General features: G+C 38.4%; 1 protein-coding gene across 4 annotated transcripts in view; it reads right to left on the minus strand.

The window, feature by feature from the left end:
- IARS1 (isoleucyl-tRNA synthetase 1) overlaps positions 1–13,737 on the minus strand; it is an 88,405-nt gene that overhangs the window by 12,703 nt on the left and 61,965 nt on the right. For 3 of the 4 annotated variants that reach the window (XM_053577630.1, XM_053577640.1, XM_053577648.1), the window contains exons 28-31: positions 13,107–13,202; positions 12,028–12,204; positions 10,833–10,938; positions 2,527–2,652 (exon numbers count right to left, since the gene is read on the minus strand). In XM_053577630.1, the coding sequence (XP_053433605.1) occupies positions 2,527–2,652; positions 10,833–10,938; positions 12,028–12,204; positions 13,107–13,202 (505 nt within the window). Of the gene's footprint in view, positions 1–1,748; positions 1,987–2,526; positions 2,653–10,832; positions 10,939–12,027; positions 12,205–13,106; positions 13,203–13,737 lie in introns of those variants that run through there. The other variant, XM_053577650.1, reaches the window with a different exon arrangement.

Here is a 13,737-nt window from a genome sequence, read left to right on the forward strand (position 1 = left end):
CTTTGTAACATGTCATATGCTGAGGAGAAATTTTCTATGGCAGTCTCAACTAGCGTTTTTGTTCTTTATTCTTGGTTATTTTTATCTGATGAGTTGGGACATATAATTAAGTGAATAAAGATGGGCAATGGCTGTGGACCTGAGTGAGCAAGCCTCAGTTCCCTTAGTAAATAAATCATTTCGTCTGCAGTGCTACCTCTGTGGTTGATTGGGCTAGTGGACAGCAACATGCAATACAAGAGATCTCTTCCACCTTATCAGTGACAAAATGAATGAAGAACTACAAAAATCCAATATAGGCAGGGATTTTAATGGCTCCAATCCTTCGGAAAAGATTTGGATCATCCCATCAGGAAGCACACCTGCTAAAGCCAAAGAGTAGGGAATAGTTGCAAAGAAAGGAAATGATCGATTAAAGCGTTGACCATCTGATCAGTTACCCAGGAGTGTAATGGTTCTATCTTACTTATTAGAAAAGAATGTATTTGTGTACATATTTAAAAATTCTTATTTTTCTATTCATCTATTTCCCTACCACATAAATAAAATATTTTAGTAGTAATATTCTATCCTGGTAATATTAAAATACAGTCTAAGAGTGTGTGTGACTCAGCTAGAAGAGAAATTAGTATCATCCAAAGATGGATAAGGTCACTTTCTGTCCTGTTTTGGGTAATGTGGTCAGCATGTTTTAAGTTCTACAAGGAAGAGGTGAAAACATGAGTTAATTTATTAGGGTCTTTATTGGGAAATAAAATATGGTTTAAAGAGCCATGTATAGATGTCAGGGTCACAGGGGGGTGGACAGTGATGGTTTCATCCTGTATCAACGTAGCTAAGCTAGAACTGGTTCCCAATTCTCTGCCTGGCTTAGTTCTGGTTAATGACTTGACCACAGAGTATTCTGTACAGGGTTTAGAATGTAAACCTATTTACATTCTAAATGTATTGTCTATTATTGACAATGTAGGGCCCAGGCACCCATCAACTTTCTCAAGCTGTGGTGACCAACAGCTTGTTGTATTAAGTCAGACAGTGAGCAGCTGATGCTCCTGCTCTTTTGCTCTTCCAACTTCTGGGCCAAACACATGTGCAACGTTCAGGCAAAGTACACCAGCAGTTTCTTCTGAGTGACACCTAACTGTCAGTGTTAAATGTGGTTAGACACATATGAGCTCCAGCCTGTCTTTGCTTTTGTTATTAGGTAAGAATAACAAAATTTCTATTCTACTACTTATCCTACAGTGAGTTCAGGCAGAGATCCCAGCCTTCCACTAACTTGCTCACTAGCTCCCCCTGGTGGATCCTGGTTAGAGATTTTTCTCAGAGCTCCAACTGATGACCTCTACTTCCCCAGTTACTCCCAGATTGCTTTTGCTTCCCCTATCTATCCCTTCGGTAAAGAAAAGAGCAAATGGTTTTCCAGTGGTTGTAATAATTTACAATACAACAGTGAATGACAGACTCTATTATGCAACATCCCTGGCAACATCTGACTCGGCGAGAAACTAGTTTTGCCAATCCGATGGCAGTTAATAGTACCTCACTGTGGCTCTTATCTTGTGTGTTCCTGATTACTAAAGATTCAGAAGTTCTTCCTTAATTAATTGGCAATATAGATTTCTTCCTTTTAAATTATTTATAATACAATTTTCTGAAAACGAGCACTTAGATTCATAAAGTGTTAAGTTTCCTGAGGCTGTCATAATAAAGAACCACAAATGTGTGTGTGTGTGTGTGTGTGTGTATGTATGTGTGAAAAATAACAGAAATTACTGCCTCAGAGTTCTGGAGGCCAAACTCTGAAATTAAGGTGTTGCCGAACATGCTACCTCTGAAATTTATAGGGAAATCCTTCCTTGACTTTTCATAACTTCTAGAGGGTCCTAGAAATCTTGGGTGTTTCTTGGCTTGCAGCTGTGTAACTCCAATCTCTGCCTTCATCAATACGTGGCATTTTCTCTATGTCTTCATATGGCCATCTTCCTATGATGACAATAGTGTTACTGTATTAAGAGCCCACCCTACTCCAGTATCACCTTATTTTAAATAATTACATTTGAAATAACCCTATTTCCAAAGGTCACAAGGGCTTAGGACCCCAACTTATCTTTTTTCAGGGGTACCAAGTCAACATATAACAGTAGAAGAAAATGCATTTGTAATTCCTTAAAATTTTATGCAGACTTGTTTTGCTGAAAGTCTAGATTTAGTGAGATTTGGGTACTACGTTTTATAAGGTTGAAACTCCCAAAGGAGATCTTTGAAGCCAGAATTCCATCACATGGCCAACTGGTGGAAGGTAGGACAAGAACTTTCACCACCTAATAAGTTCAGGGTTTTCAGCCATATAACACAGAGAAGGGCACAGATAGACACTGAAGGCAGGCATTGCTGAAGAGCCCAGCCTTGACTCAAGAGTCAGGAAAAACGCAAAAATTATGCAGTGTAATCGACACCAAATTAAGACCTTCACCAATTCATCTTGTATCAAAAGACACAGACCTACTTTCACTTTCCACATACCTGTTTCATTATGGAAGACTGCCAATTCTGTATTTTTAACTCCAAAAATACTAGTGACAACATTTTTCAGCTTTAAAAGGTCCAACCTATTATCCCCTTTTGGATTTTCCAGAAGCAATACTCCACCTAAAAAGCCACGAAAACCAAGATTTCAATCAGAAAAAAACTTAACAAGAAAATGTTAAATTGGGAAGAAAATGGATATGGGGATAGAGGAAGGTATCAAGTTCTATTTTTGCCCCCAAGTTTACACCTTATATACCCTTAGTATACGTTTTGGCAATTCTTTGTAGGTATGGTCCAGGGATAGAACTCTATCAGGCAATCTGTTCTTCTTTTTCTAGATTTAAATCTTTGTATTTATGATCCTCATTTTTCTTTTTCTTTTTTTTTGAGAGAAAGTCTTATTATGTCACCCTCAGTAAAGTACCGTGCTGTCACAGCTCACAGCAACCTCAAACTCTTGGGCTCCAGTGACTCTCTTGCCTCAGCCTCCCAAGTAGCTAGGACTACAGGCACCTGCCACAATGCCTGGCTATTTTTTGTTGCAGGTGTCATTGTTGTTTAGCTGGCCTGGGCTGGTTTTGAACCCGCCACACCCTAACCACTGTGCTACAGGCGCTGACCCTCATTTTTCATTTTGTGCCATTTAGAAACCCTCAAGGCTTATAGTTTTTAGAAGTACTATTATTTTCCTAGATATAGCTGCTAGTAAACATATATAAATTTGACTTTTCTATGTTTGTCTTATATCCTATGACTTAAAAGGTTTTTATTTTGCCTAGATGCTGTGGCTCATAACTGTAAATCTTAACACTCTAGGAGACTGAGATGGCAGGATCACTTGAGCTTAAGGGTTCAAGACCAGCCTGAGGAAAAACAAGATCCCATCTCTACTAAAAACAGAAAAATTAGCTGGGCATTATAGCAAGCACCCATAGTCCCAGCTACCTGGGAGGGTGAGGCAGGAGGATCACTTGAGTCTGGAAGTTTGAGATTGCTGTGAGGTAGGCTGATGCCACAACACACTAGCCTGGGGTAATGGAGTGAGACTTTGTCTCAAAAAAGAAAAAAGTTTTTTCTTTTTTAAAAGTAGTATGATTTTCTTTAATTATTTTGGAAATACATACAATTAATGTTTATATACAATAGGTATAAAAAATAGCCAAAAATACTTTTAATAGATTTAAAGATCATTTGTAGTTTTTTCCTTATAACATGAATGTTTTCAGCAGAAAAATAAATTGAGAACCATATCAAATCACATTAAAATGGACAACCAATCTGTGGTTATATTTGAAGTCATTCCTAGGAAAATAATCTTGTTGGAGTTGGGAGCTTTCTTGTCACTGTTCATTCTACTGGCCCTCTGACTGAAGCTGACAGAATTCTGGCCTTGTTAACAGTAATAATGCATACCTACTAACTGTTCAACTGATTCCTTCTACAGGGTCATCCCAGATAGCCAGGATGTTGGCAGTGGTGAACTAAATCACATGTCACACAACATCACTGAACTTGTGTAGCAGTTCAAGGATCACATATTGCCTAACACATTACCACAGGTTCAAATAAACATACAACCACCACAGGGACAGCAGCCAATGGTACTAGTAGGCAGACCAAAACAGAGGTCTCATGTCACACGTTGATCCAGTCACTGTGAGTCAAGTGTTTTTATGTAGAATTTTTTTTCTACGCCGGGGCAACTTTACATCTCCTTTTCTGATCTGTATGCCTTTTATTTCCCTTTTTTGCCTTAGTCCACTGGCTAGAAATTCCAATACAATGTTGAATAAAAGCTATGAAAATGAACATCCTAGCCGTGCTCCACATGTTAGGTAGAAAGAATTCAGGCTTTCCCCATAATGGTAGCTATATATTTTTGTAGATGCTCATTACCATGGTGATGAAGGTCCCCTCTCTTCCTATTTTTTGGAGAGTTTTTACCATGAATGAGTATTCAAATGAACTTTCTGCATTAACTGCTATAGACATATAATCTTTTAGTCTGATAATATGTTAGATTCTACTGACTGATTTTTAAGTATCAGACAGCTCTGCATATCTGGTATTAAACCCCATTTGATCATGATGCACAAGTCTATGTACATGTAAGTAGCTGAACTCTAACAATATCTTGGTAAGAATTTTAATTTATATACATGAAAAGATATTTGTCAATTTTTTTCAATGCTATCTTTATCTGGTTTTGGTCACAGATTAACACTACCTTCATAAAATGAGTTAGGGAATGTATTCTCCACTTCTTATTTTCTAGAAGAATTTGTACAGAATTGATGTTAAATTTTTTAAAAATCTTATCAAATTCTCCAGTGAAACTATTTGGGCCTCGAGATTTCAAATTATGGATTCAATCCCCTTAACAGTCATAGGGCCATTCAATTGATTATTGATTTCATATCAGGTCAGTTGTGATAGTTTGCATTTTTTAGAAATTGTTTCATTTCATCCAAGTTGTGTGTGGAAGTTTATTCATATCTGTTTATCTTCTTGTTTTTTGCAGTCTATATTGATATCCGGTTTCGTTCCTGTTATTGGTAATTGTGTCTTTTTTTCTTCTCAGTTTTGATAGAGGTTTATCGATTTTATTAATTTTTGTTTTAGAACCAGGTTTTTGTTTCATTCATTTTTTCTATTGTTTTCCTGTTTTCTTTTTTTTTGGACAGTCTCATTTTGTCGCCCCCAGTAGACTGCCATAGAATCACAGCTCACAGCAACCTCGAGAACTCTTGGGCTCAAATGATTCTCTTGCCCCAGCCTCCCAAGCGGCTGGAACTACAGGTGCCAGCCACAACACCTGGCTATTTTTAGAGATGAGGTCTCTGCGGTGGCTCACACGTAATCCCAGCATGTTGAGAGGCTGAGGTGGGCAGATCACCTGAGCTCACCAGTTTGAGACTATCCTGAACAAAAGCGAGATCTCATCTCTACTAAAAATAGAAAAACTGAGGCAAGAGGATCACTTGAGCCCAAGTTGAGGTTGCTGTGACCTATGGTATCATGATATCCTAGCATTCTACCCAGGGCAACGGCTTGAGACTCTGTCTCAAAAACAAAAATAAATAAATAAATAAAAATTAGAGATGGGGTCTCAGTCTGGCTTAGGCTGTGTCTCCAATCCTGAGCTCAAGCAATCCACCTGCCTTGGCCTCCCAGGATACAGGCATGAGCCACTGCACCCGGCCTGTGTTTTCCTGTTTTTGACTGCACTGATTTTCCTCTTAAAAACCACTTGCTCTTCCTTTAGTCTTCAGTGCAATTAATTTTCCCTCTTAACACCACTTAAGCTTCATTATACATACTTTGATTTCATATTTTCCTTTTCATGCAGTTCTTTTTTTCCCTTTAGGCTTCTTCCCTAATTTTGCATCACGTAGAAATATGTTGTTTAGTTTTCACAAGTGTGGAGATTTTCCATTCATTGTTCTGTTACCGAGATACTGATTTATAGTTTGATTTCACTGGATAGACAGGGCATACTCTCTATGACTTCAATTCTTTAAAGTGCTTAAAGTTTGTTTCATAGCTCAGTTCCCAAGTTAATCTATCTCAACAAAACTCTATGACAGTCTGAAAATAATATATATTCTGCTGCTGTTGAGTAAGGTTCTCTACAAATGTCAGCTATTGATTTTCTTTCTAAATGGTCCATTGATTGTTCAAAGAGCCATGTTGAAGTCTCAAACCATGAAAGTAGATTTATCTATTTCTCCTTTCTTTTTTTGTTTTTGAGACAGTCTCACTATGTCATCCTCAGTAGAGTGCTCTGGTATCACAGCTCACAGCAACCTCAAACTCTTGGGCTTAAGTGATTCTCTTGCCTTAGCCTCTTAAGTAGTTGGGACTACAGGTGCCCGCCACAATACCCGGCTATTTTTTTGTTGTAGTCATCATTGTTGTTTAGTAGGCCCAGGCCGGGTTTGAACCCACTAGCCCCAGTGTATGTGGCCGGCACCCTAACCACTGAGCAACAGGCACTGAACAACTCCTTGACATTTCTCCTTTCATGTCTACAATCTTATTTCATATATTTTTCTACTTTTTGCTACATGAGTATACATTTAGGTATTCTGTCTTTCTTGTGTACTGATACTTCTATCATTATTTAATGTCACTGATAATTTTCTTGCTCTGAATTCAATTTCATATAATATAAACATAGTGATTCTGCTTTATTCTGATTACTGTTTGCATGGTATATTTTTTTCTACTCTTTTTTCCCCCCCAATCTATGTATATTATTACATTTGAAGAGTTTCTTACAGATACCATATGGTTGGGTAAATTTTTCTTTTCTTTTTTTGGAGGGGCATGCAAGGTCTTACTCTGTTGCCCAAGGCTGAAATAGTGGCACAACCATAGTTCATTGCAACGTTGAAATCCTGGGCTCAAGTGATCCCTCTTACCTCAGCCTCATGAACACCTGGGGGAGCACACTACCACATCCAGTTAGTTTTTTTGTATTGTACAGGTAGGGTCTTGTTATGTTGCCCAAGCTGATCTTAACTCCTGGCTTCAAGTATCCTCCTGCCTTAGCTTCCCAAAGTGCTGGTATTAAACCATGCCTGACCTCTAATGTGTTTTTAATAACTCTGCCAATCTCTGTTGATTGGTGTATTTAGATCACTTTATATTTAGTATAATTATTGATATTAGAGTTTAAGTCTTCCATTTAATTTGTTTTCTATTTGTTCTGTTTCTTGTTTCCTTTTTCCTAACTTCCTGTGGGTTAAACATATTTTAGAATTCTAGTTGTATATTATATATATGTCCCTTGGTATAGGCTTATTGCTGAAGTCTACTGATATCAACATTTTACCAGTTTGTGAGAAACACAGAAAACTTACCTCCCTTTACTCTGCCCTATGTGGAATAGTCTTAACTATTTCTTATATAGTAGGTCCTCACTTAATGTTGTCAATAGGTTCCTTGACACTGTGACTTTAAGTGAAATGACATGTAGTCCAAGGAAGCCAATACATTCCTATGGCACACATTATGTTATCTTACTTAAAATTGCAGTTTCTGGCTGGACACAGTGGCTCATGCCTAAAATCCTAGCACTCTGGAAGGCCAAGGCAGGTGGACTACTTGAGCTCAGGAGTTCTAGACCAACCTGAGCAAGAGTGAGACCCTGTCTCTACTTAAAACAGAAAAACTAGCTGGGCGAGGTGGCCTGTAGTCCTAGCTACTCGGGAGATTGAGACAAGAGGATTGCTTAAGCCCAAGAGTTTGAGGATGCTGTGAGCTATGATGCCACAACACTCCATCCAGGGCAACAGAGTGAGACTCTGTCTCAAAAAAAAAAAAAAAAAAAACAACAAAAAAAAGTTTTCAGTTTCCAAAAATTTATTGACAATGTTAAGTAAGGACTAACAAAATATATACATATATATATATATGAATGACCACATCAAACCATGTTATAGTGCTTGTTGCAATCATGAATTACAGTTTAGAAGGTTCAAGCGGAAGGAAATTGAATTAACACTGTATTTTGATTCTCTAATTTTCTTCCTTCCTTCCTGATGTTTCTGAATTCTCTTCTATGTTAAGAACCCCTTTCAATTATTCTTTCAGGACTGGTCTGCTGGCAACAAATTCTTTTAAATTTTCCTTCACTAGAGAATGACTTGATTTTTCCATTATGCTGAAGGATATTTTTAATTAATATAAAATTCTGAGTAGACTGTACTTATTTTTAGCTCGTGGAAAATGTTATCTTTTACTTTTTGGCCTCTGTGATTACTGACATTCAATGTCATTCACATTGTTTTTCTGCTATAAGGTAGGTGTTGCATTTCTCTCTTTGCTTTCAAGAGTTTGTCTTTAGTTATCAGAAGTCTGACCATGATGTGTCTTGATGTGCATACTTTTGGGTTCCTGCTGTTGGGTTTTACTATTTTAGTCCATTCAGTCTGCTTTAACAAAATATCACAGGCTGGGTAGCTTATAAACCACAGAAATTTATTTCTCACAGTTCCAGAGATTGAGAACTAGACAAGATAAAGGTGCCAACAGATATGATGTTTAAGGGCCCATTTTCTGGTTCACAGATACCTTTTTCTTTCCGTGTCCTTACATGCTGAGAGGGATAAATAGACCTTTGAGAGAGAAATGCAACACCTTATAGCAGAAAAACAATTTGAATGGCATAAGAGTACAACTCTCATTTATGAAGCCTCTACCCTCATGACCTTCCAGAGCTCCCACCTCTCAACACCATCGCCTTGGGGGTTAAAATTTTAACATGAACTTTAGGGGGACACAAAAATTCAGACCATGGCACTTACCTTCTTGAATCTATAGGTTTACAGATTATTATTATTTTTTTTTTTTCAGTGCGCTCATCTCTTCTTTCTTTCAATCCAATGACAAGAATGTTAACCTTTTGTTACTTGTTCCACATGTCCTTGAGGCTCTAGATTTTTTTCAACATTCTGTGTTTTTTTTTTTTAGACAGAGCTCATAGCAATCTTAAACTCTTGGACTCAGGTGATCCTCTTATCTCAGCCTCCCGAGCAGCTAGGACTAGACACATCTGCCATAATGCTCAGCTGCTTTTTTTAGTAGAGACAGGGTCTTGCTCTTGCTCAAGCTGGTCTCAAACTCTTAAGATTTAAGTGATCCATCTGCCTTGGCTTCCTATAGTGCTAGAATTACAGGTGTGAGCCACTTTGCCAGACCTCTATTTAGAATGAATACTTTTTATTATTCTGTCTTCCACCTCACAGATTGCTTCCTTTCCTTTCTATTTTATTCTTGAACCTATCTCCTGAGTTTTATTTTAGTTATATTTTTCAGATCTAAAATTTCCATTGTTCTTTGTATCTTCTTTCTTTGCTGAAACTTTGTATTTTCCATTTGTTTCTATTGCATTTGTTTTTGCTCTTTGAAACAATTTTATTATGGCCACTTTAAATGCTCTCAGATAATTTTATCATTTCTTCATCTTGGTATTCTCATCTATGGATTATTTTTTCATTCAGTTTGAGATCTTCCTGGTTCTTGGTATGATTAAGTGATTTCCACTGATACCTTGCTATTTAGGTATTACAAGACTTGTTTTTTTATGAAAACTCTATATCTTAAAAGTAGATTTTGTTTGATAGCATTCTGGCAGTGGAAACTGGGACACTGCCTAGTTACTTCTGGGGGGAGTAGAAGTCCAAGTTCACTATCAGCTTCCACTGACACCAAGGTCAGGACTCCTTGTTACTACTGCTGAAGGTGGTGGGGGAGGAAATTCTCACCCCCTCACCCAAGGCCTCCACCACTGTCTCCGTGCCCAGGAAAGGTAACGCCTCTTCACTGCTCCCCATGTGGCCTCTACTGACACCTCAGGAAGTGGTGGAAGTATGCAGCCTCATTATTGCCATGCTGTTGTGAGGAGGAAAGATGTCTTGTTACCAGCCAGTGGAGATATAAATACAAGCGTTCCCTGGGCAGAGGGACTCATCACTGCCTTGCTAGGAAGAAAGTCCGAGGTCCCTGCTTGGTCTTTTGTGAGACCACCATAGTAGTCTGGAGTGTTTTGAAGATTTTCAACCTAACAAGAATGGAAGTCTAGACTCCCCCATTTGGCCTTCACTTGTGTGGGTAGTGGCAGGGACACAGTTTTTTTCCTGTGGTGTTTTGCTAAAGTAGAGCAGTTAAATTATCTAAAAATTTTCTGTCTTGCTAGGCTGCTCTACTTCTAATCCTTTGTCTAGAGATAGCAGGACTTTGTTGGGGCTTTGTCTATCCTGGTTGACATTTCTAGGTTGCCAGCTTCTTATGCTCTAAGTCTGGCATACATGCGGCAAAAAAGAAAATTCAGGTAATTCACTAATGTTATGTTACTTGATCACAAGGTCTCTGGCTCCTCTGCTTTCTTTACTCCATCTGTGACCGTCTACTTATGTTTATTTTTATATATAGTATCCAGGGTGTTTAAGAGGTACTTAGTGGGAGGAATAGGGGAAAAGTACATCTACTGTACCCTTCCCACAAGTGCAAATATGTTCATTTACTTTAGTGGATTCATTTTCATGATAATTTTCCAAAAAACTTATCTGATTCTACCAATTCCTTTTTAATAGCCTTAAAAATACCCATTGGTGGGCGGCGCCTGTGGCTCAACGGGTAGGGTGCCGGTCCCATATGCCGGAGGTGGCGGGTTCAAGCCCAGCCCCGGCCAAAAATAAAAAAAAAAAAAAAAAAAAAAAAAAAAAAAAAAAAATACCCATTGGTTTAATTAAAAAAAAAAATCCATACAAACCTTGGAATTCATTTACTCTTACCTTGCTCACTGCCATTTGCACAAATGTTAAGATTGACATATGCACAAACAGGACCAGGCAGGGATGATCCTTTGGTGATTGTAATTTCCAGTTCAGACCCTTTTAACTGAGCACATGAGAACATAGGACTAAGAAACTACAGCATCTTACTTAAATGTGCCACAATACCAAGTAACAGCTCAGTAAGAACAGCTCTATACAATTCTGAGAACGTATTCAATGTCATGAAAGAGTCAAGAGCTGTAATTTATATACCCATTTTTTATCCTTTTACCCCATTCTCTCAAAAATGTAAATCTCCTTTTCTGATTATATCAGCAATAATTAAACAATATGCAAAATATAAAATGAAGCTATACTGCAAATCATTCCAAACAGCTACTTTCAGCCCTTTCTATCTGTCCTGTTTGTCCCATGTAAAGAAAAGAGATGTTTAAGTAAATGACCAAGATATTTTATAAGTGACCTGTTTCTTAATTATGAGCCAATATCCTCCATGTCTTGGAATCAGACTTTCATAGTTAAATCTAAAATTCCTAAATATAATAACAAAAAATGCTATTGTAATTTTATACAAACCTACTACCATAAAAACTAAATGCTTTTCAAGCCAATTGCTGTTTACTTTTTTTGGAGATAGGGTCTGGTTCTGTCACTTGGGCTAGAGTGCAGCGATGTTATCACAGCTCACTATAACCTCAAACTCCTGGGCTCAAGCAAATCTCCTGTCCCAGCCTGCCAGCAGCTGGGATTCTAGGTGCCCACCAACACACCCGGCTAATTTTTTATTTTTTGTACCAATGGGGTCTCATTCTTGCTCAAGCAAGTTTCCAATTTTTGGCCTCGACCAATCCTCCCACCTGGATCTTCCAAAGTAGTAGGATTATAGGCATGAGACACTGCCCCTAGCCGATGGTTTACTTTTAACAATACATGTAATTACTGGAAAAATTGAAAAATAAGCCCACATTGCCACTTTATTTCCTGGCAAATCTCATGCGCCCTCATTACTGTTCCCGAAAGAACTGCTGTGTCAACCACCTCTTTTGGATTTCTATCTCTAACCCTCCCTGTTACCATTGAAAGCAATAAGCCAGGACTGAGTACTATGCCAATTTCTACTGGTACATAGAATATCAACATGTGACTACATAAACTTGAATCTTTTAGTAGATGAACATAACTCAGAGCTCACCTGTATTTTTTCTTGTATAAGGATTTTATCTGATGTAGGAACTGGATATGGTTTCAAAGGAGCCTTCACAGTGGAAAGTATGAACTCCATGTGGCCTTCAATGACATTATTCAGATACCTCCCCTCAGATGTTGCTTTATAATAAATTGTTATTTCATCAGTTGGAACCAAACTGCACTGAAAGCACATACAGAAAATTTCAAAAGGGAAGCACATTTTGTTAATCAAAATGTAAGGCATTGTTGAAGGACTGATGATCCCACATGGAATCATCATGGAAGGGGAATCACCTGCTCATCCCTCCTTGGGTTATCTGTAAGACTATAAGACTAATTGCACTGCAGTATGTAACTTGCTTTGTGTTCTTTTCCCCACTCTTTGTACATTGGGCATTTGTCTTTTCCTCGCACAACCAGTGTCTCGTGAATGAGAAAACAAAGAAATAACTGATAACCAATATACACAGCTCTGAAATTCCTCCCTGTACCATCCCAAATTGTCTGTTGGAGTGGCCTCCTCAGACTGTGAACCACAGGTCGCAAACATCTAGCCTGAGAAGGAAGATGTATGGAGAGGGAGCTTGATATCAATGCCCTCCATGATAAGAGCTTCCTGATTCTCTTTCCCGGTGAGGGGTCTCCAGGCAATGGGGTCTGTGTGCCTTTCCTTAGCTCTCTCATGAGGAAAAACTACCCCAGCTCTGTCTAGAGCCAGAAATTTCTTCCTTGAGGTAGGAACCCTTCTATACCAACTGTACTTATCTCCTCCTCAAAGAGACACTGTCATCTCCAATTTATCTTGTGCAGTCAGAAGGGTTATTGGTGGAAGCCCAAGAGAACTGAAAAAGGATAGATTGAGGGCATGGGTTGGCTGAAAGCTCTATTTTGGAAGTGAGTGAGGAGTAAAAGAGACCTGCCTTCCCTGCAGAGTACAATCTGAATAGAATATAATGATGGAATCATTATCATTAATTGATCACTGTGGTTGACATTACCTGCCTTTCCTATTGTCCCCTAAAAATCAAACCCAAACAAAAAAATACTCAAAATAGTAGCTTACTCTTAAGTTGACAAACCAACCTTTTTGCGAAGTTTCTGGATTCGATTGATGACTTCTCGAGCCATTCCTTCATCCACCATTGACTGGTCAGGGGTGACATCTAAAAGAACCAGCACCTGGAGAATGAATAGAACAACTCATGACAACCAAATAAAGAGAAACAGGGTGGCACTTGTGGCGCAAAGGAGTAGGGCACCGGCCCCATATACCCGAGGTGGTGGGTTCAAACCTGTTCCTGGCCAAAAACTGCAAAAAAAAAGAGAAACACTTCTTTCGAACTCAGCAAAATGCTATTTAAAACTAAATTCTGAGACATCTATAATTTGGCACTATTTATTTACACAATTGAGCAATGGAAATAAAATTAATCCAGTTTATCATTTAAATACTTTTTTGTTAACCAGCCATTTCTCCATCTCTGGAGAAAGACAAAGCTTCTTCTTCCTTTTTTGTAGGGTGCTTACACAGAAGTCGCCCTGAAACTGGCCTGTCATGAGAGTTCGCTGTGACTCTTACTTGGCCATCAAAATGAGAAAAATCAACAACCATGAAGCCCCTTAAGCAACATGATTTTTCATACCATGAACAAGTAGATCAAAGGCCTCAGAGCAGCCAAATTCAAGTTATAGTCGCATACCATGACCCTTCTGA

This window comes from Nycticebus coucang, chromosome 2 (assembly GCF_027406575.1).
Source record: "Nycticebus coucang isolate mNycCou1 chromosome 2, mNycCou1.pri, whole genome shotgun sequence".
Lineage (NCBI taxonomy): Eukaryota > Metazoa > Chordata > Mammalia > Primates > Lorisidae > Nycticebus > Nycticebus coucang.